Source organism: Anolis sagrei, chromosome 11 (genome assembly GCF_037176765.1).
Source record: "Anolis sagrei isolate rAnoSag1 chromosome 11, rAnoSag1.mat, whole genome shotgun sequence".
Classification (NCBI taxonomy): Eukaryota; Metazoa; Chordata; class Lepidosauria; order Squamata; family Dactyloidae; genus Anolis; species Anolis sagrei.
This window is the reverse complement of record NC_090031.1, coordinates 26,050,836-26,073,471: the sequence shown is the minus strand read 5'-3', so window position 1 is coordinate 26,073,471 and position 22,636 is coordinate 26,050,836. Positions and strand designations below refer to the sequence as shown.

Here is a 22,636-nt window from a genome sequence, read left to right as displayed (position 1 = left end):
GGGTCGCAGCATTAGGAAGGTTGAGAAACCCTGCTCGAAGCCTTCTGCTATGACTCTCCAGTTGATGTTGAGCATAGAGTTGCACTATGAGACCTAGAGATCCTTCGAGACAGCGTTCTAATCAAATCTTTGAACTACCATATCTGCCAGTGTCAATATGGACGGATGACTGTCGCCGCCATTCTCCCCGAAGCAGGTCTTTCTTTCTCATTCTCTGTTAATGATCTCTTTGTCTAGAGGCGAGGAGAGCTGAACCAGCGACCTTTTGCCTGGAAAGCCAAACGCTCTTTGATCGTAAGAGCCTAAGTTATGCGCCGTCAGACCCTTGGACTTTCCCATTTTGCAGGGGCGAGCAGCATGTGTCCAATATGATCCCCTGTTCTGATTTTTGTGGTCCCCAGAAGGTCAAAAGTTAATCTCTGTGCCTACAGGGAAGGGGAATAATGCCCCTTGAAGCCTCTTCCTTAAGTAGAGTAAGTTTGGACCCTTCAGCAAAGGTCTGTCGAGGTAGATTTCTGGCTTCTCTCAGGTTTTTCAGCTGATGCTCTGTTCTGCAGGTGGGAGAATTGCAGAAAATGTCTAAACTGGGATTACATATGGGCATCTTTTAGGGACAGAGGTCTTCTCCAAGTCGGGAGGGGAGAGCAGGCATGCTCTTCGCATTGCAGCTTGGTCTGTATGTGCGAGCGAGGGAGAGCAGGTGAGGCTGGAGGGAGGCTAGTGAATCCTCCCACCAAAAGCTCTTCTCCGCTGGGATTGGGTGGCCTCTCAGCCAAGGGGAGGGCTGTTTCTGAACCTCCGAGCAGGGAAGGGAGAGCAGGCATGCGCATCGCATGGCGGCTTGGTCTGTATGTGCAAGCGAGGGAGAGCAGGTGAGGCTGGAGGGAGGTTAGTGAATCCTCCTATCAAAAGCCCTCCTCCGCTGTGATTGGGTGGCTTCTCAGCCTAGGAGAGGGTTGTTCCTGAGCCTCCAAGCAGGGACGGGCGTGCAGGCGTGCTCATCGCATGGCAGCTTGGTCTGTATGTGCGAGCGAGGGAGAGCAGATGAGGCTGGAGGGAGGCTAGTGAATCCTCCCACCAAAAGCCCTCCTCTGCTGTGATTGGGTGGCTTCTCAGCCTAGGAGAGGGTTGTTCCTGAGCCTCCAAGCAGGGACGGGCGTGCAGGCGTGCTCATCGCATGGCAGCTTTGTCTGTATGTGCAACTGAGGGAGAGCAGGTGAGGCTGGAGGGAGGCTAGTGAATCCTCCCACCAAAAGCCCTCCTCTGCTGTGATTGGGTGGCCTCTCAGCCAAGGGGAGGGCCGTTTCTGAGCCTCCAAGCAGGTAGGGGAGAGCAGGCATGTTCATCGCATGGCAGCTTTGTCTGTATGTGCAAGTGAGGGAGAGCAGGTGAGGCTGGAGGGAGGCTAGTGAATCCTCCCACCAAAAGCCCTCCTCCGCTGTGATTGGGTGGCCACTCAGCCAAGGGGAGGGCTGTTTCTGAACCTCCAAGCAGGTAGGGGAGAGCAGGCATGTTCATCACATGGCAGCTTGGTCTGTATGTGCAAGCGAGGGAGAGCAGGTGAGGCTGGAGGGAGGCTAGTGAATCCTCCCACCAAAAGCCCTCCTCTGCTGTGATTGGGTGGCCTCTCAGCCAAGGGGAGGGCCGTTTCTGAGCCTCCAAGCAGGTAGGGGAGAGCAGGCATGTTCATCGCATGGCAGCTTTGTCTGTATGTGCAAGTGAGGGAGAGCAGGTGAGGCTGGAGGGAGGCTAGTGAATCCTCCCACCAAAAGCCCTCCTCTGCTGTGATTGGGTGGCCTCTCAGCCAAGGGGAGGGCCGTTTCTGAGCCTCCAAGCAGGTAGGGGAGAGCAGGCATGTTCATCGCATGGCAGCTTTGTCTGTATGTGCAAGTGAGGGAGAGCAGGTGAGGCTGGAGGGAGGCTAGTGAATCCTCCCACCAAAAGCCCTCCTCTGCTGTGATTGGGTGGCCTCTCAGCCAAGGGGAGGGCCGTTTCTGAGCCTCCAAGCAGGTAGGGGAGAGCAGGCATGTTCATCGCATGGCAGCTTTGTCTGTATGTGCAAGTGAGGGAGAGCAGGTGAGGCTGGAGGGAGGCTAGTGAATCCTCCCACCAAAAGCCCTCCTCCGCTGTGATTGGGTGGCCACTCAGCCAAGGGGAGGGCTGTTTCTGAACCTCCAAGCAGGTAGGGGAGAGCAGGCATGTTCATCACATGGCAGCTTGGTCTGTATGTGCAAGCGAGGGAGAGCAGGTGAGGCTGGAGGGAGGCTAGTGAATCCTCCCACCAATAGCCCTCCTCCGCTGTGATTGGGTGGCCTCTCAGCCAATGGGAGGGCCGTTTCTGAACCTCCAAGCAGGTAGGGGAGAGCAGGCATGCTCATCGCATGGCAGCTTTGTCTGTATGTGCAAGTGAGGGAGAGCAGGTGAGGCTGGAGGGAGGCTAGTGAATCCTCCCACCAAAAGCCCTCCTCTGCTGTGATTGGGTGGCCTCTCAGCCAAGGGGAGGGCCGTTTCTGAGCCTCCAAGCAGGTAGGGGAGAGCAGGCATGTTCATCGCATGGCAGCTTTGTCTGTATGTGCAAGTGAGGGAGAGCAGGTGAGGCTGGAGGGAGGCTAGTGAATCCTCCCACCAAAAGCCCTCCTCCGCTGTGATTGGGTGGCCACTCAGCCAAGGGGAGGGCTGTTTCTGAACCTCCAAGCAGGTAGGGGAGAGCAGGCATGTTCATCACATGGCAGCTTGGTCTGTATGTGCAAGCGAGGGAGAGCAGGTGAGGCTGGAGGGAGGCTAGTGAATCCTCCCACCAATAGCCCTCCTCCGCTGTGATTGGGTGGCCTCTCAGCCAATGGGAGGGCCGTTTCTGAACCTCCAAGCAGGTAGGGGAGAGCAGGCATGCTCATCGCATGGCAGCTTTGTCTGTATGTGCAAGTGAGGGAGAGCAGGTGAGGCTGGAGGGAGGCTAGTGAATCCTCCCACCAAAAGCCCTCCTCCGCTGTGATTGGTGGTTTCTCAGCCTAGGGGTGGGTTGTTCCTGAGCCTCCGAGCAAGGAGGGGAGAGCAGGCGTGCTCATTGCATGGCAGCTTGATCTGTATGTGCGAGCAAGGGAGAGCAGATGAGGCTGGAGGGAGGCTAGCAACCGCAAGTCCCTTCAAGACATGAGTCTTCTGTATGGGAAGTTTGGCCCAATTCTATCGTTGGTGGAATTCAGACTGCTCTTTGATTGTAGGTGAACTATAAATCCCAGCGACTCCAAAACCCAAATGTCAAGGTCTTTCCCCCCCCCCCCCCAAACTCCACCAGTGTTCACATTTGGGCATATTGAGTATGTGTACCAAGTTTGGTCCAGATCCATTATTGTTTGAGTCCACAGTGCTCTCTGGATGTAGGTGAACTACAACTCGAAAACTCAAGGTCAAAGCAAGAACGAAGCCCAGTTCTGTAGAGACGCTGGGTTGATTCTAACCCAAAGAGCGGGATGTTGTCATTTTCAAATTGCACTTGTTTGTTGACATTGCAAACCGCTTTGCATCTCAGTTGAGATCAAAGCAGGATTTGTTGTTGTTGTTGTTGTTGTTGGGATGTTCATGCCAGGATAGGGTTGGTTGGGCCTTGCAGTGGGCCTCCCGCATGTGCATTGCAGCTGGAGGTGTCTCCTCCTCCCACTTCTCCTCCCTCTTCTCTCCACCGCTTTCCCCAAGGTCACCTTCAGGGCTCCGTCCAAGCAGATCGGGAGGGCCTTTTCCAATCCCAGGCTCCTTGAAGGTGCCCTTTAGTACCTTTTCGATGCCTTGCCTCCAAGGAAGAGGCGGCCCCATCTGCGGTGCCCTCCCTTCGTTCCATAAAGGTTTCAAAGGGGATCCCCTTTCCCTTCTTTTCCGATGGCAGGCCTATTACGTAAAAGGCAGACTTTGGGAATCCTTCTGCCCTTGGAGGGGGGGTTGTCATTGCTGGCGGCCCAGAAGGGATTCCCTCTTCATAGTTTCCCATTTCCTATCCTCCCCCTCGCCATGCACCATGTGCTGAGCTTATGCAGTGGCTCACATCCATGCATGTGGCTCATGGGGGACATTTAAAGGCACAGGCGTGTTGTTTCTCCCAGTCTTCCATTCCCATTCATTCATTCATGTTGCCAGGAACCCTCATGACGCAATGAATTAAACCCTTGTACCGGCAGGACTGAGGACCAACAGGTCCGCGGTTCGAATCTGGGGAGAGCGCGGATGAGCTCCCTCTGTCAGCTCTAGTTCTCTATATGGGGACATGAGAGACTATTATTTATTTATTTATTTATTTCGAGGTTTTATATACCGACCCTCTCACCTTCAAAGAGGGATTCGGACCGGTTCACAACATGTGTTAACATACAAAGAATATACAATAACAACACAATGGCACTTCATAACATGATTAAAATATCAGCACTATACACACTAAAACATTATCATCACAGTTAAAAGAGCCAAATCGTCCGACACCATCACAATCCCATTCATCATCCTCCTTTCATCATCCTACAAGAAAGGAGATTCAATCTGAACATGAGGAAAAACTTCCTGACTGTGAGAGCCGTTCAGCAGTGGAACTCTCTGCCCTGGAGTGCGGTAGAGGCTCCCTCTTTGGAAGCTTTTAAACAGAGGCTGGATGGCCATCTGTCAGGAGTGCTTTGGATGGAGTTTTCTTGCTTCTTGGCAGAGGATTGGACTGGCCCATGAAGTCTCTTCCATTCTATGATGACTCCCACAAGGATGGTAAAAATATCCAAAACATCCAGTCGTCCCCTGGGCAATGTCCTTGCAGATGTCCAATTCTCTGGCACCAGAAGCAACCTCCAGTTCCTCAAGTTGCTCCTGACACGGAATTATTATTATTATTATTATTATTATTATTATTATTTGAAACCCAACAAGATGAGACAACAGAGTGATCTTGTTTGCTGTGGACTCATCTTGTGTTTCTAATAATAATAATAATAATAATAATAATAATAATAATAATAAGTTATTATTATTTGTTTTCAAGGTTTGTTAGATTGGAAGCCAGGAAAATATTACACCTTGAAAACAACTTTCCACAACTGTTTGGAACTACAATTCTATCAATCCAGCTCTAGGATTCTATGAAAGAGCTTGGAGAGTGTGGGGTGTTTGGGGTTTTTTTGCCCCAACTTACTCATAACTGGGAAGGAAGCGTAGCCCAAACTTGCCAAGGGGCGTGGGTCTATATTGGTGGGGACGGTTGTAGGGGCATGCCTTCTTCTCCCCACTGTGGTTGGAAGACAAAAGAAGCACCTCCGTGACAACACTGGCCTGTCTGCATTTGCCTGTTGACAGAACGCCGCAAGGGTTTCGGATCTGGTGTGCGTTCTTTGGCTGCCCTGGCAAGACGTGGCACGCACGCAGGCCCTGACTCAGTGGTTGCCACCAATTAGCGTTGGGTTCCTATCCCTGCCATCTCATTAAAATCATAGTTGGGAGAGACCCGTAAGGGCCATCCAGCCCAATCTTGTGCATTTTGACCATTGGCTGAATTCTTCGGACTGCAATTCTCCGCTTTCCAAACTGTGTCGAGACACCTTAGTGTGTTGCCTGTAGTCCACAGTTGATTTTTTTTTATCATGTCAGAAGCAACTGGAGAAACTGCAAGTTGCTTCTGATGTGAGAGAAGTGGCTGTCTGCAGGGACGTTGCCCAGGGAATGTGTTGTTATTATTATTATTATTATTATTATTATTATTATTATTATTATTTTATTTACGACCTTTATATGCCACACTTCTCACCCCAAAGGGGACTCGGAGCGGCTTACACGTAATATCTAAATACAATATATTATATGATTACCATAGCACAATATCAGTATTATATATTACTATATTTTGCTATTTTTGTTGTTCATTCGTTCAGTCGTCTCCGACTCTTCGTGACCTCATGGACCAGCCCACGCCAGAGCTCCCTGTCGGCCGTTACCACCCCCAGCTCCCTCAAGGTCAGTCCAGTCACTTCAAGGATGCCATCCATCCATCTTGCCCTTTCCTGTCTCCTCATGATGTGTCCAAAGTACTTCAACTTTGTCTCTAGTATCTTTCCCTCCAGTGAGCTTATTAGTAACATTATATGTAATATAAAATATATAATTATTACATTTTATTAGTATTGTATTACAATATTATGATCAATATTATCTGTATATACAATTTATTTACTTATTTATTTACAAGATTTGTATGCTGCCCTTCTCACCCCAAAGGGGACTCAGAGCAGCTTTCAAATAATATCTAAGTACAATATATTATATTATTGCCAAAGCACAATATCAGTATTATATATTACTATATTGTGCTATACCACTATACTGCAATATTATTAGTAATATTATATGTAATATAAAACATATAATTATTACTTTGTATTATTATTAGTATTGTATTACAATATTATGATCACTATTATATGTATATACAATTTGTTACCATCCTGTGGGAGGCTTCTCTCATGTCCCCGCGTGGGAAGCTGGAGCTGACAGATGGCAGCTCACCCCATCTTGCAGATTCAAACCACTCACCTTTCGGTCAGCAGATCTGCTGGCACTATAGATATTTCTACTACATTACACCATCACCAAACGGTTTGGTTCTTAAAGGGTTTTGTTGTTGTTGTCTCAAAGTGACTTGAGAAACTGCAAGTTGCTTCTGGTTTGGTAGAATGGGGTTGGACTGGATGGCCCATGAGGTCTCTTCCAACTCTATGATTCTATGATTCTATGACATTCAGGTCAGCAGTTGAGCCGGCACAAGGGTTTAACCCATTGCGCCATTGCGGCTCCTTAGTCCACAAGTGTATTTGCATGGAAAATGCCCCCCACCCCGATCAAAGCACTCCATATACAAACCTCCAGAGAAGGAGACTCCCAGTTTATATCTAGTCCAACCCTCTTTATCCAGACAGGAAGACACAATCAAAGCCCTCCCAACAGACAGCCATCCAGCTTGAGTGCAAAATAACTCCACTGAAAGAGATCCCCAAAGGGCATCTAGTCTAACCCCCTTCAGATATGAACACATAATCAAAGCACCCCTGACAGATGGACATGGTGAGGCCGCAGACCATATTTTCATTCTTGCGGACCACTGGTGGTCCATGGACCACAGGTTGACAACCACTGGGTTAAGAGATTTAATTACTAGAGAAGTAAGGCGGTAGTGCCGTTCAGGTGTAAATACCATTATAACAGCTCTGTGAGGTCGGTTCAACCACGAGAGATCAGTTAGGCCAGGTTTAAGTAGGAAACTTCACAACTAGTTTCGATTTTCGTCTTGGAATTTCTCCTGTCTTCATCAGACACGCTCAGGATTATGCCACATTTGTTCTGCTGACTTCTCAAAATCTTGCACGTCTTCGGAGTGCGTGTTGAAACTAGTATATCAACAATGGCTTCCTATTTTTTCTGAACGTAAATAATGAAGTGTAAGTGTGTGGTTAGACTATCCTTGCTTTGCAAATATGCGAGTCAAATCCTAGAAACTAGCCACCTAAGCCCCAACTTGAGTATACTTTGAATCTCTGTTCATAATAATACAATATCGTAGTGAATGAATGGTGTATGTGGCCCAGAAAACTTTTAATAGGTGTCTAACAATATATAAGTCGAGGTCACGTTTGGGTGCCTGTAGAGTGGCTTTTGATATGGTATGTGGATAAATTGCATCTCAGCCACCCTTTCATAAGGTACTTTTCCATTTTCTCTGTTTTGCTCTTCACGCATATTTGGTATTAGAATCTGGAGGTGGCTGCTGTTTACTTTGCCAGTTGTAAGCAGGCACATGGCTGTAGTAATCTCAAGATGGAAGGCATCCAGAGAAGGGCGACCAAAACGGTCCGGTAACTATGAGAAATGGCTTGGGGAGCGACGTTTGTTTAGCTTGGGGAAGAGGAAGTTGAAAGAAGACACAATAGCCATATATCTATACACATAATAATATTATTATTATTATTATTTGTCAACTGCAAATGGATCTGTGTGCATCATTCGAAAATACATCACACAGTCCTAGACGCTTGGGAAGTGTTCGACTTGTGATTTTGTGATACGAAATCCAGCATATAGATCTCGTTTGCTGTGGCATACTGTGCTTTTGTGTCAATAATAATAATAATAATAATCAGAATGCTCTTTTATTGAAGATGAACTATAAATACCAGCAACTTCAACTTCCAAATGTCAAGGTCCATTTTCCCCAAACTCCACCAGTGTTTACTTTTGAATATATTGAGTATTCGTGCCAAGTTTGGTCCAGATCCATCATTGTTTGAGTCCACAATGCTCTCTGGATGTAGGTGAACTACAACTCCCAAACTCAAGATCAATGCACACCAAATCCTTCTAGTGTTTTCTGCTGGTCATGGGAGTTCAGTGTGCCAAGTTCTGGTTCAGTTCCATCGTTGGTGGAGTTTGGAATGCCCTTTGATTGTAGGTGAACTATAAATCCCAGCAACTAAAACTCCCAAATGACAAAATCATTTTTTTGTGTGTGATGGTCACTCCTTGGGTTAGTAGGTATCTTGTGGCCAAATTGGTTCAATTCCACCATTGGTGGAGTTCAGAATGCTCTTTGATTGTTGGTGAAACTATGAATCCCAGCAACTACAACTCCCAAATGACAAAATTATTATTATTATTTGCATGATGGTCACTCCTTGGGTTAGTTGGTATCTTGTGGCCAAATTGGTTCAATTCCATCATTGGTGGAGTTCAGAATGCTGTCTGATTGTAGGTGAATTATACATCCCAGCAACTACAACTCCCCAATGACAAAATCAATCCTCCCCAACCCCACCATTATTCAAATTTGTGCATATCGAGTATTTGTGCCAAATTTGGTCCATTGAATGAAAATACATCCTGCATCTCAGATATTTACATGACGATTCATAGCAGTAGCAAAATTACAGTTATGAACTAGCAACAAAAATAATGTTATGATTGGGGTTCACCACAACATGAGGAACTGTATTAAAGGATCGCGGCATTAGGAAGGTCGAGAAACAGGTGAAGCTTCCTCGCAGTGCTTTTCTGGGGTTTTGTTCCAGCTTTCCGTCCCAATTTTCCTAAAGCTTGAGATACTGAGAAAAAATTCCAGCCAGAATATCAACAGGATCAGAGTTCAAAAATACTTTGCAAAAGGGAACTCCCTTGATCAGCGGATTTGTGAATCTGGTTGTAAATAGATAACGCTGGAGGGTGTGTGGGGCGGGGGGGGGGGGGGGCTGTTAACCTGAAAGTGGATCTGAAAACAGATTGCTCTCACCCATGCACACACATCTATTGAGTCTTTCCATTGGTGCCTGCCAGTCAGCTGGGTTGACCAGTAACACTGGTTTTTCTGCTTTGCGGTGTGGCGCGCTGAGATGGGCGCCTCGCTCTGCAAAAGCGTGAGTTTGCAGAATTTGTAACTTGTGCAGTGCAAGAAATAGACATTTTGTTGGAAAAGCAGATTACGATCAGGATGTTAAGGTCTCTAGGCAAACAGGTTGAGAAAGGGACCTGCGAGTCACCTGCACCTCTTCCATACTTTTCCAAAACATTGCATTGAAAAAGCTCTACATTCTATATTTTTATTTTATTTTTATTTTATTTTTTATTTTTATTAGATTCATAAGATGCGGTAATATGGTTGACTTTATTCAGCATTTTTCTATGTTGCACCATGTCATAGGCTGCCGTAAGGTCCGCAAAAACGGTTCCCGCAATGCAACCTTTTTCCTATCCTTCCTCGATGTACTCAGTCAGTTTTTCCCTGGTCTGAAACCTGCTAGTTGTGCAATAAGCTGGCGTTCAATAACACATCCTAATCAATTTAATAGCAACAACTTCTTACCTATTACCCTGGTCATCCCTCTAATAGGCCCTGGAAATGAGCAGCCACAGACGTGTACCCGCGATTGCCATTAGCCTGTTATAGCATTATACTTAACTAGCTGTCCCCTGCCAGGCGTTGCTGTGGCCCAGTCTGTTGATCTGGAAAATCAAGTAATGAGAAAGTGTTGGTTTCTAATATATGTAATTTCTTTATGCTTGTGGGTAAACAGTATGTCTTGTTTCTTTGTCAGTGTTGATGTAGAGATTGTCTGGTTTGCCCACGCTGGAACATGCAAGATATCATTGTCCTAATTTAAGGGTCCCTTTCAAATCTGTGATACTATATCTCTCTGTGTGTGAATCATATCTATCTATCTATCTATCTATCTATCTATCTAATCTATTGCTGGATGACTCTTTGTCAGGAGGACTTTGATTACATTTTCTTTCCCTGATGAAGGGAGTTGGATTGAATGGCCTTCATTATTTTCTGTTGGTCATGGGGATTCAGCGTGGGAAGTTTGCCCCGATTCTGTCATTCGTGGGGTTCAGAACACTCTTTGATTTTAGGTGAACTGTGAATCCCAGTGACTACAACTCCCAAATGTCAAACTCTATTTCCTCTAAACTCCATCTGTGTTCATATTTGGGCATATTGAGTGCTTGTGCCAAGTTTGGTCCAGATCCATCATTGTTTGAGTCCACAGTGCTATCTGGATGTAGGTGAACTACAACTCCCAAACTCAAGGTCAATGCCCACCAAACCCTTCCAGAATTTTCTGTTGTTCACGGGAGTCCTTTGTGCCAAGTTTGGTTCAATTCCATCATTGATGGAGTTCAGAATGCTCTTTGATTGTAGGTGAACTATAAATCCCAGCAACTACAACTCCCAAATGACAAAATCATAATTTTTTGAGTGATGGTCACTCCTTGTGTAGGGAGACGTTTTGTTGCCAAATTTAGTGTGATTTCGTTCACTGGTTCTTGTGTTATTGTGATAATTTTATGCTTATGTTGTTTTGTTAATTTTTTGTTATGCTGTTTACTTTGTATGCTTCAGTGATGTTCCTTGGAAACCGCCCTGAGTCCCTCTCGGGGAGATAGAGCGGTATATAAATAAAGTTTTATTTTATTATAACAACAACAACAACAAAACATCTCACAACACAAGGAGTGACCATCACTCAAAAAAATTAAGATTTTTTCATTTGGGAGTTGCAGTTGCTGGGATTTATAGTTCACCTATAATCAAAAAGCATTCTGAACGCCACCAACAATGGAATTGAACCAAATTTGGCACACAGGATTCCCTAACCAACAGAAAACACTAGAAGGGTTTGGTGGGCATTGACCTTGAGTTTTGGATTTGTAGTTCACCTACATCTGTTTGTGGACTCAAACAGTGATGGATCTGGACCAAATTTGGCACGAATACTCAATATGCCCAAATATAAACACAGATGGAGTTTGGGGGAAATAGACCTTGGCATTTGGGAGTTGTAGTTACTGGGATTTATAGTTCATCTACAATCAAGGAGCATTCTGAACCCCACCAACGACAGAATTTGGGCAAACTTCTCACACAGAACCCTCATGACCAACACTGTGTTTTCTGGTGGTCTTTGGCAACCCTTCTGACACCCCCTCGCAACCCCCCCCCCCCCGGGGTCCCAAATCCCAGGTTGAGAAATGCTACCTTAAGGCCATCCAGTCCAACTCCCTTCACCAGGGCAAGAAAGGGCCATCCAGCCATTCACACACACACACATATATGTGTATGATAGATGCAGTATCAAAGATTTGAAAGGGACCCCTAAAGAAGGACAATTGTATGTTGCATGTTCCAGAGTAGGCAAACCAGACAAGCTCCACATCAACACTGACAAAGAAACAGCAAGAAATGCTTTTTACCCCACAAGCATAAAGAAATTAAAGATATTAGAAACCAGCACTCATTACTTCATTTTCCAGATCACCAGACTGGGCCACAGCAACACATGGCAGGGGACAGCTAGTACTTTATATAGATGATGTAAGAGAGAGATTGGTCAGTAGTTCCTGGCATTGGAGGCGTCTTTACTAGGTTTTAAAATGTCAATTATCTTAGTTTTCCTCCATAGTCTGGGAATCTGTTTGTGTGCCAAACATTGATTGTAAAATTTCAAGAGCCAGTTTTCAGTTTTGGGGCCCAAATGTTTGATTTACACCATCATTAAGTCATCTAGGCCAGGTGCTTTACCAGTTTTACATCGCTTAATGGCTTCTCGGAGTTTTTTCAGGTTTACTGCTCAATAAGCCCAGTTGTCACAATTATTCGTCAAAATGGCGGCAAGTGGCACTGTGGCCTCAATACACAGATTTTTTTGCCCGATCTTGGAAGTTAATTGGGATTTTGGTCTGCATCAATAGGAGTCTAGTGTCTAGATCCAGGGAAGTCATGCTCCCCATGCTCGATTCTGCCTTCTGGTCAGACCACACCTGGAATATTGTGTCCAATTCTGGGCACCACAACTGAAGGGAGATATTGACAAGCTGGAATGTGTCCAGAGGAGGATGATTCAAATGATGAAGGGTCTGGAGTACAAGCCCTATGAGGAGCGGCTTAAAGAGCTGGGCATGGTTAGCCTGAAGAAGAGAAGGCTGAGAGGAGACATGATAGCCATGTATAAATACATGAGGGGAAGTCATAGTGGGGAGGGAGCAAGCTTGTTTTCTTCTGCCCTGGAGACTAGGCTTCAAACTACACGAAAGGAGATTCCATCTGAACATTAGGAACAATTTTCTGACTGTGAGTGCTGTTCAGCAGTGGAACTCTCTGCCCCGGAGTGTGGTGGCGGCTCTTCCTTTGGAAGCTTTTAAATAGAGGCTGGATGGCCATCTGTTGGGGGTGCTTTGAATGCAATTTTCCTGCTTCTTGGCAGAATAGGGTTGGACTGGATGGCCCATGAGGTCTCTTCCAACTCTATGATTAATACTTAGATGGGAGGCTGGCAACAAATATGATGTGCTTAAGGCCTGTATTTCACAGGAAGGATCCAGCAAAACCACCTCTATGTATTCCCTCCCTATGGCAAGTTGACGGGTGACTTGAAGGTACACAAAACTTTATAGAATTTGGAATAACTCCCAGGATCTTAATTCTAGCGATCTAAATACCAGTATGTGTTTGCCAGCCAGATCTGCATAGCTTTTTTCTTCCTCCTCTGGCTACAAAAGCCCAGGAGCTGCCAGTTAAAAACCCCAATTCCTTTGAAAAGTGCAGACCCTTCATTATTAGCCGGAGCATGAGAACCAAGCACTCTGCCAAAAACAGCCGGCTCGGGAAGACTGAAGTCCTGTCCCATGAAATACAACAGAAAATTATTCCCTGAACAGCTTCGGATTTGCAAGGACTTGCAGTACCATCAGTCACTTTCTGAGACCGCTGTGATCCAATGACTGATCAAGACCAAACTTGGCACATAGACCTTTCATGACCTGGTGTGGTTTGGCCGGGGATGGACCATGGATGATGGGACTTGCAGTACCTTCGCTCAATTCCTGAGACCACTGCAACCCTCATCCAATTACCGGTAAAGACCAAACTTGGCACACTGAGTCTCCATGACGCACTCTACATCCTGCTGCGGTTTGGAGGAAGATACACCATGGATGATGGGACTTGCAATACTTGTTCTCCCTTCCTGAGACCATTACAACTGCCAACAATGATGGATCAATACCACAATTCACACAGAGAGCCACTCTACATCCTGGTGCGGTTTGGAAGAATTTGGAGATGGATGATGGAACTTGCAGTAACTTCACTCACTTCCTGAGACCACTGAGATCCTCACCAATGACTGATCAAGACCAAACTTGGCACACAGAGCCCCCATGACCCACTCTACATCCTGGTGTAAGGTCTTTAGCCTTCTCTGCCAAAGAGTGCTGGTGCCTCGTCAAACTACAAATCCCAGGGTTCCATAGCATTGAGCCATGGCAATTCAACTGATATCAAACAGCATCAATACTAGAGTGTAGGTAAGCAAGTGAAGGAGATAATAAAGGAAGGAAGGAGTGAAAAAGTGTATGAAGGACATGGACGAAGGAAAGAACAAGTCTTGTTGCTGGGGATATACGAAGGGCATTCAATAAAGATTTCCCCAGACCCACTTCTTCCTGTGGAATGAGAGCAGTGAAACTTGGCACGGTTATTAGACCTTCTCGCCACACTTTTTAAGGGATACACACTTTTCCCATGTTTTGAAGCAACTGTAAACACCTCACTTGTAGAAGTCAACAGGTTGCTCCAAAAGCTACCATGCGACGTCAGAAATCAGAGTCTCCTCACCTGAGAAATGCTTGCCCTTCGAAAGGAACTTTTTTGTTGGAAAGAGGTGGAAGTCTGATGGTGCGAGATTGGTGGAATAAGGGGGATGCGGTCGAATTTCAAAGCTACCAGAGCATGTTTCTTCCATTTGGGCAACAGGTGAATTGTGAATGGGTACCTTGTCTTGCAGAAGGCAGACACATTTGGTGAGCATGCCACATTGTCTCTTGGTTTGGATGGCCTCCCACCATTTCCGCAGCAGTGAAGCTTAGTATGCCCCAGTGATCCTGGTCCCCTTTGCTAGGAAATCAATCCATACTACTGGTCCCAAAATACTATGAGCGTGACCTTGCCTACCAAGAGTTGGGCATGTGCCTTCTTTGGAGGCGGTGAGTCAGGAGGCTTCCATTGTATCAACTGGACTTGAGTCTCAGGATCAGAGTGATGGGCCCAGCTTTCACCCTGTATGATCAGTCTGTTAAAAAAGTTCTCCTGGCTTCCATGTCACATCATTGTCAAGAGGGCCTTAGAGCATTCAACTCGTTCCTGCTTCTGGAAAGGTGTGAGCAGCCAGGGGACCCAGCGAGCGGAGACCTTATGCAGGTGAAGATGGTCTTGGGTAACCCCACACTCATCTTGACATTTTAGGCTCGGTGGTGAATGGTTATGCTGTGATTTTCCAAAATGGCGACCTCCACTTGCTGGATGGTGTTTTCATCAATAGCAGAGTGGGATCCACCCTGGAATTAGAGCTGTTTGCAACGAAGTCCAACCACATTAGAACTGACGATGCCAGTTCTTGACTCCATCATCTGTTGGAGAATCATCCCCATAAACCTCTTTCATCTCATCCAACGTCTCCTTTGGTGTACAGCCTTTCAAGAAAAGGAACTGGAGGTCTGCTCTGTCTTATTTATTTATTATTTACAGTATTTATATACTGCTTTTCTCACCCCAGAGGGACTCAAAGCAATTTACACATAGATAATGGCAAAAATTCGATGCTTTACAACTACAATTGTAAAACCACACATAAATCATATTAAAAACAGTACATTACCAAATATCAAAACTATAAATCTCATCAGTCGAGTCACCGTTCCTGTCCTTGTCCCACTAAAAGCTTGCATATGGATGAAAGAAGAAGAATTCTGCCCCATCTTGCTTTAAGGCAAGATGCCCAGCCTCATTTGCAGGTGCAACTGGTGGGGATGAGAGACAGAGCCTTCTCAGTGGTGGCCCCTCAGCTCTGGAACCCTTTTCCCAGTGAAATTAGATCAGCACCCTCCCTCTTGACCTTCAGAAAGAATGTAAACACGTGGTTATGGGACCAAGCCTTCGGGCAGTAAAGTAATGCAGTGCAAGAAATGAAATTGATATTTGGAATGGCTTTGGATTATGATTTTGGATTTGTGATTTTAATGTTATATTAAGATGTTTTTAATTCTGTGTCTTAATTATCTAAATGTTTGTTTATATTCTATGTTTAATATGTTTTTAATAGTTTAATTTATAGTGTTATGTCATCGTTTTAGATATTATGCTTTGGTTTGTATGTGTTGACTCTTGCCATTATTGAATCCCCCTAGGGGTGAGAAAAACAGTATATAAATACAGTAAATAATAAATAAATAAATAAATAAAAGCTGCATACATCTATTGTCCGAAGGCCTGGTCCCAGAACCATGATTTTAATTTTTTTCTAAACGTCAGGAGCAAGGGAGCAGATCTTGACTCCTTTGGGAGTGTGTTCCATAGGCGGGGGGCCACAGCCGAGAAGGCCCTTCTCCTCGTCCCCGCTAGCCACATTTGCGCTGTTGATGGGAGTAAGAGCAAGGCCTCCCCGGATGATCTTCAATCTTCCACTGGGTCCATTCTCAAGCCTCACACCACTTCAGAACCTGCCACATCAAGACCGTTCTCAGTTCCGAGTTGTAAATTGGCACGTAACCTATAGAGACATATATCATTACACATGTGCAGTTTCAGCATCCTGTGATAAATAGAAGTGGGTCAAAGGAAACCTTTAATGAACGAACACCCCTCATGTTGTGAGATAGGCCCTTTCATAGTTGGATGAAGGAAAGAAAGAACAAGAAAAGAGAAAGAAGAAATAATAATAATAATAACAACAACAACTATTTTAATACCCCGTCAACCATCTACCCCAGTGGTTCTCAACCTTGCTAATGCCGTGACCCCTTAATGCAGTTCCATATGTTGTGGTGACCCCCAACCATAATATTGTTTTTGTTGCTGTCATTTTACTACTGTTATAAATCGTAATGTAAATATCCAATATTCAGGATGGATTTTCATTCACTGGACTAAATTGAGCACAAATACCCAATATGCCCAAATGTGAATGCTAGTGGGGTTGGGGGGAGGATTGATTTTGTAATTTGGGAGTTGTAGTTGCTGGGATTTATAGTTCACTTATAATCAAAGAGCATTCTGAACTCCACCAGCGATGGATTTAAACCAAACTTGGCACACAGAACTCCCATGACCAACAGAAAACACTGGAAGGGTTTGGTGGGCATTGACCTTGAGTTTGGGAGTTATAGTTCACCTATATCCAGAGGAGTGCTGTGGATTCATGCAATGATGGATCTGGCCCAAACTTGGCACAAATACTCAATATGCCCAAATGTGAACACTGGTGGAGTCTGGGGGAAATAGACATTGACATTTGGGAGTTGTAGTTGTTGGGATTTCTAGTTCATCTACAATCAAAGAGCATTCTGAACTTGATCAACAATAGAATTGGATCAAACTTCTCACACAGAATCCCAATGACCAACAGAAAATAATATGTTTTCTGATGGTCTTTGGCGACCCCTTTGACACCCCCTCACGACCCCCTCAGGGGTCCCGACCCCCAGGTTGAGAAACACTGATCTACCCAATGGGACCCGAGGCGGCTTACAAGGGACAAGCCCAAAAATTACAAATAAAACACAATCAATTAAAACCATCAGATAAAATATAAAAACACTCACAGTTGTAAACAACAACAACAACAATATGGCTGAGAAAAGAACATGGCTGAGGTTCAGGCTCAAGAAAGGAAGGAAGGGACACCCAAGCAACGCGGGTTGAATATGCTATTTGGAGTAGAAGGTAAAGAACCTTAACTGACATGATTTAGTTGTGCTAAATCTTGTCTCCGTATTTCTGTCTCTGCCTTGCTCTTTTCTCCTATAGTAGACTGTCTGGGCCTGGCACCCTGGCCTTGGCTCTGGCATTCAGCATTTGTTTGCTAGTTTGGCAAAGGTGAAAGGCTTCAGCGGCAGTCCCGTGTTGCTTGGTCCCGCGCCCACCCTCTCGGCTCTATTTATAACCCACTTTAAACCTGCCACCGTGCTCTTAGCCCCCGTCTCTCACAGTCTGGAAGGGGAAAGAAAAGCAGCCCGCTTTTCCGGCACCGTTCTCCAGGACAACGGAAAAGAAAAGCCCCAGTTTCTGGTGGCCTTCCCTCTTGGCATCATGCAACCGAGGAGCTTCATGGTGTCTTGTTTTTCGATGGTGGAGAAACGAAGAATGCTTTTGGGAGTCCTGAGAAAATGCCAGGTCTGTTTGGATGTGGCTGACCTTTCTCTTTACTTTGCTTTCCTGCGTTGCTGAAGGAGAAGAAGCACCCTTGTCTACTTTTATTAAAGTAGGTTATGTGTTTCTACGTTCTTAAAATTATCCCAGTCTAGATCCATATCAAGACTCTCAAGTTTTTGATACCTCTGTCATAGAAGTTCCCCTCTGCCTTTTTCAGCCAATTCGTCACTTTGATTTTCACCTCGTTGACGGAAAAGTGTTTTCCACCCAGGTGTTCCTTCAATTTAGTGAACAGATGATAGTCACTGGGTGCGAGATCAGAACTGTAATGTGACTTAAAATATCCCAACTAAAGGAAGTCAACAACTCTTTTGTTGCATGAGCAATGTGTGGACTCACATTGTTATGAAGGAGGCAGGCTCCCGCCATCAGCATCCCATGACGTTTGTTTTGGATGTCTCTGCGAACTTTCTTCATGGTCTCACAATATAGTCCATACCCATTTTTCATATGGTGTCTTGACATTACGTCCTCTCCATAAACTGAAACAATGTTGTGACGAATCGCAGCGGTGTTCATGCCTTTTGCATTTAGGTGGCGTATTACAGTGCAAACTTTGCACTTGGAGGGAAACGGAATGAGGATGCTCATCTCTAACCTTCACCACAATGCCAGTCGATGAACTACTGATGACTGGCACTGCTCGTTCGCTTCTGCTGGCTTCCCACTACACAGCAGTGATACCAACTTCCCCCACGAAAAATCTTTGTGCAAGCTGCGTGCCTTGTAACCTTACTTTCTGGATAACTCATACAGTGCAGACTTCGCACTTGGAGGGAAACGGAAAGAGGACACTCATCTCTAACTTTCACCACAGCGCCAGTCGATGAGCTACTGACAACTGGCACTGCTCGTTCACTTCTGCTGGCTTCCCACTACACAGCATTTCCCCTTGTAACCTTACTTTCCAGATAACCCTCGTAGAGCACGAACTTGATGCTTGGAGGGAAACGGAAAGAGGGCACTCATCTCTAATCTTCACCACAGCGCCAGTCGATGAGCTACTGACAACTGGCACTGCTCATTCACTTCCGCTGGCTTTCCACTACACAACAGTGATACCAACTTTCCCAGCAAAAATTCTTTGCACGAGCTACGTGCCTTGTAACTTTACTTTTCAAATAACTTGTACAGCGCAAACTTCACACTTGGAGGGAAACGGAAAGAGGACACTCATCTCTAACCTTCACCACAGCGCCAGTCGATGAGCTACTGACAACTGGCACTGCTTGTTCACTTCCTCTGGCTTCCCACTACACAACAGTGACACCAACTCCCCCTGCGAAAATTCTCTGCACGAGCTACGTGCCTTGTAACTTTACTTTTCAAATAACTTGTACAGCGCAAACTTCACACTTGGAGGGAAACGGAAAGAGGACACTCATCTCTAACCTTCACCACAGCGCCAGTCGATGAGCTACTGACAACTGGCACTGCTTGTTCACTTCCTCTGGCTTCCCACTACACAACAGTGACACCAACTCCCCCTGCGAAAATTCTTTGCACGAGCTACGTGCCTTGTAACTTTACTTTTCAAATAACTTGTACAGCGCAAACTTCACACTTGGAGGGAAACGGAAAGAGGACACTCATCTCTAACCTTCACCACAGCGCCAGTCGATGAGCTACTGACAACTGGCACTGCTTGTTCACTTCCTCTGGCTTCCCACTACACAACAGTGACACCAACTCCCCCTGCGAAAATTCTCTGCACGAGCTACGTGCCTTGTAACTTTACTTTTCAAATAACTTGTACAGCGCAAACTTCACACTTGGAGGGAAACGGAAAGAGGACACTCATCTCTAACCTTCACCACAGCGCCAGTCGATGAGCTACTGACAACTGGCACTGCTTGTTCACTTCCTCTGGCTTCCCACTACACAACAGTGACACCAACTCCCCCTGCGAAAATTCTTTGCACGAGCTACGTGCCTTGTAACTTTACTTTTCAAATAACTTGTACAGCGCAAACTTCACACTTGGAGGGAAACGGAAAGAGGACACTCATCTCTAACCTTCACCACAGCGCCAGTCGATGAGCTACTGACAACTGGCACTGCTTGTTCACTTCCTCTGGCTTCCCACTACACAACAGTGACACCAACTCCCCCTGCGAAAATTCTCTGCACGAGCTACGTGCCTTGTAACTTTACTTTCTGGATAACTTGTACAGCGCAAACTTCATACTTGGAGGGAAACAGAGAGAGGAAACTTATCTCTAATCTTCACCACAGCGCCAGTTGATGAGCTACTGACAACTGGCACTGCTCATTCACTTCCGCTGGCTTCCCACTACATAGCAGTGATACCTACTTTCCCTGTGAAAATTCCCTGCGAGAGCTACATGCAACCTTACTTTCTGGATAACCCTCATATGTTGGTTGTACCATTGCAGTCCAGGGTGCATCCCCTGTGATGGGAGGTTATGGGGAACGCTCTTTTTGCCGGTTGCTGCCGACGCATTACCCATTTGATCTCTAAGGAGCACAGTGGAGATTCATTGGATGAGAGGTCACCCCTTTTGCTGACCCGTCCTGTTGTGGCTCGACGGAGAGATCTCAAAATCCAAGACAAAATGGAAATCCCCGAAGGATGTGATCCCTCCGCAATGTGCTCACATGCTGAATTTGGCTGTTCATTGTGCAAATACTCACACAGTAGAGGAAAATCAGATGGACACTTAATGGAGGAGAATCAGAGTCAACTGTCCAGCGTCATTTCTGATAGCTGTCAGATCTTGGCCACAGTTGGACCCCCACCAAAGTTGTATGTTCTGGAATCGCTTCTCGTGCAAGACTCAGATTGCGAGGTGCCCAAAGATCTGAGTTTTCAAGGAAAGGAGGACAGAGAGACGACTGAAACAAGCAGTGAAGCAGAGGTTAGAAGTCATGGGATGTCCGCTCTGAGTTTGCCCCATGGCCAAGAAAGCACAATGGTAGAAAAGGTGGTGTGCCGTGAACCCACTTCTACGGATCTTGCAGTAGTTGCGTGCGGTAGCCACGTTGGCTCTGTCTTTCAGCCCGATTCCTTAGGCAGGAGCATGATCTTGGACAGGTGCCGGAGTTCGCCTGGAAAGAAGATCCGGATTGTTCCAGAGGCCGCTTTATGTCCCATCAAAGAAGGCATGGAGAGAGGTGAAGGAGCTTGTCTTACGATTGGCACAGGTGGGAGACGTCAACATTGAAAATGGAGGAGAAAGAAAGGATGTCTCCACTTCTCACTCTCCCTTTTTCATTAGGTTCCTTCTTTTCTTGTTTGAAATGAAACATGGTAAAATCACAAAACCATCCGTTGTTTGGCCAAAAGTGTGCCACAGCAACCTTGGATGAACTCAGCATCATCATCATTAGTGTTGGTGGTAATCGCATCAATATTTAAATATTCCAGGCTGTCATTTCATGTCCTTCATGTAGGAATGTAGATTTTGAAAGCGAAAAAGTTAGTTTTTTTAATGGCTACTTCAGGTAGGAAACGGGACTCTTTGGAAGAATTGAAATGTATGTACCGTATATACTCGAGTATAAGCCAAGACACCTAATTTTATCACAAAAAAACTGGGAAAATGTATTGATTCGAGTATAAGCCGAGGGTGGGAAATGCAGCAGCTACTGGTCAATTTCAAAAGAAAAATAGATGCCAATGAAATTACATTAATTGAGGCATCTGTAAGTTAAATGTTTTTGAATATTTACATAAAATTGTAATTTGAGATAAGATTGTCCAACTCAGATTAAACCATTATTCTAACCTTCTTCAGTGTAGATGTGCTTTTGTATCCTTCCACTAACAATAAATAGAGTAAAACAATAAATGTAGTAAAAATAATAGGGTAAAATAATAAATTAATAATAACAATAATAAATAGAGTAAAATAATAAATGTAATAATAATAATAATAATAATAATAGGCCCCCTGTGGGACAGCGGGTTAAACTGCTCAGCTGTTGAACTTGCTGACCAAAAGGTTGGCGAATTGAATCTGGGGAGCAGGATGAGCTCCCACTGTTAGCCCCTGCTTCTGCCAACCTAGCAGTTCGAAAACATGCAAATGTGAGTAGATCAATAGGTACTGCTTTGGTGGGAAGGTAACAGCACTCTTTGGTGGCAAGGTAACGGCGCTCCATGCACTCATGCTGGCCACATGACCTTGGAGATGTCTACGGACAACGCCAGCTGTTGTCCGTAGATGAGCACCAACCCCCAGAGTCAAACACGACTGGACTTAATGTCAAAGGGAAACCTTTACTTTTACTTATACACATAATAGAGTAAAATAATAAATGTAATAATAACAATAATAGAGTAAAATAATAAATGTAATAATAACAATAATAGAGTAAAAAAATAAATGCAATAATAATAAGTAGAGTAAAATAATGAATGTAAAAATAACAATAATAGAGTAAAATAATCTAATAATAAATAGAGAAAAATAATAAATGTAATAATAAGAATACATAGAGTAAAATAATAAATAAAATAATAATAATAGAGTTAAATATTGTAAATGTAATAAAAATAATAAATAGAGAAAAATAATAAATATAATAATAATACATAGAGTAAAATAATAAATATAATAAAATAATAATAATATAGTAAAATATTGTAAATGTAACAAAATAATAAATTTTATAAAATAATAAATGTAAGTATACGCCATGGGGGGCTTTTTCAACCTTTAAAAAAGAGCTGAAAAACCCGGATTATACCCGAGTATATATGGTATATACCTATTTACTTGTCAAGCCCAAACTTATGCATAGACAATGCTTGTTTCAAATTCTATAATTTATTTTACTCTTTGCAGTTTGAAGGCTGCTTGGACTTGAAGGGGAACATTACTCATATAACCTTTCCAA

General features: G+C 44.7%; 1 protein-coding gene across 3 annotated transcripts in view; it reads left to right on the top strand.

The window, feature by feature from the left end:
- CLUH (clustered mitochondria homolog) overlaps window positions 1-22,636 on the top strand; it is a 92,448-nt gene that overhangs the window by 11,625 nt on the left and 58,187 nt on the right. The window contains exon 1 of one of the 3 annotated variants that reach the window (XM_060756958.2): window positions 20,185-20,938. The exons of the other annotated variants lie outside the window; for them this stretch is intronic. Coding sequence (XP_060612941.2) covers window positions 20,200-20,938 — 739 coding nt within the window. The 5' untranslated portion in view covers window positions 20,185-20,199. Of the gene's footprint in view, window positions 1-20,184; window positions 20,939-22,636 lie in introns of those variants that run through there. 3 annotated transcript variants of the gene reach the window in all.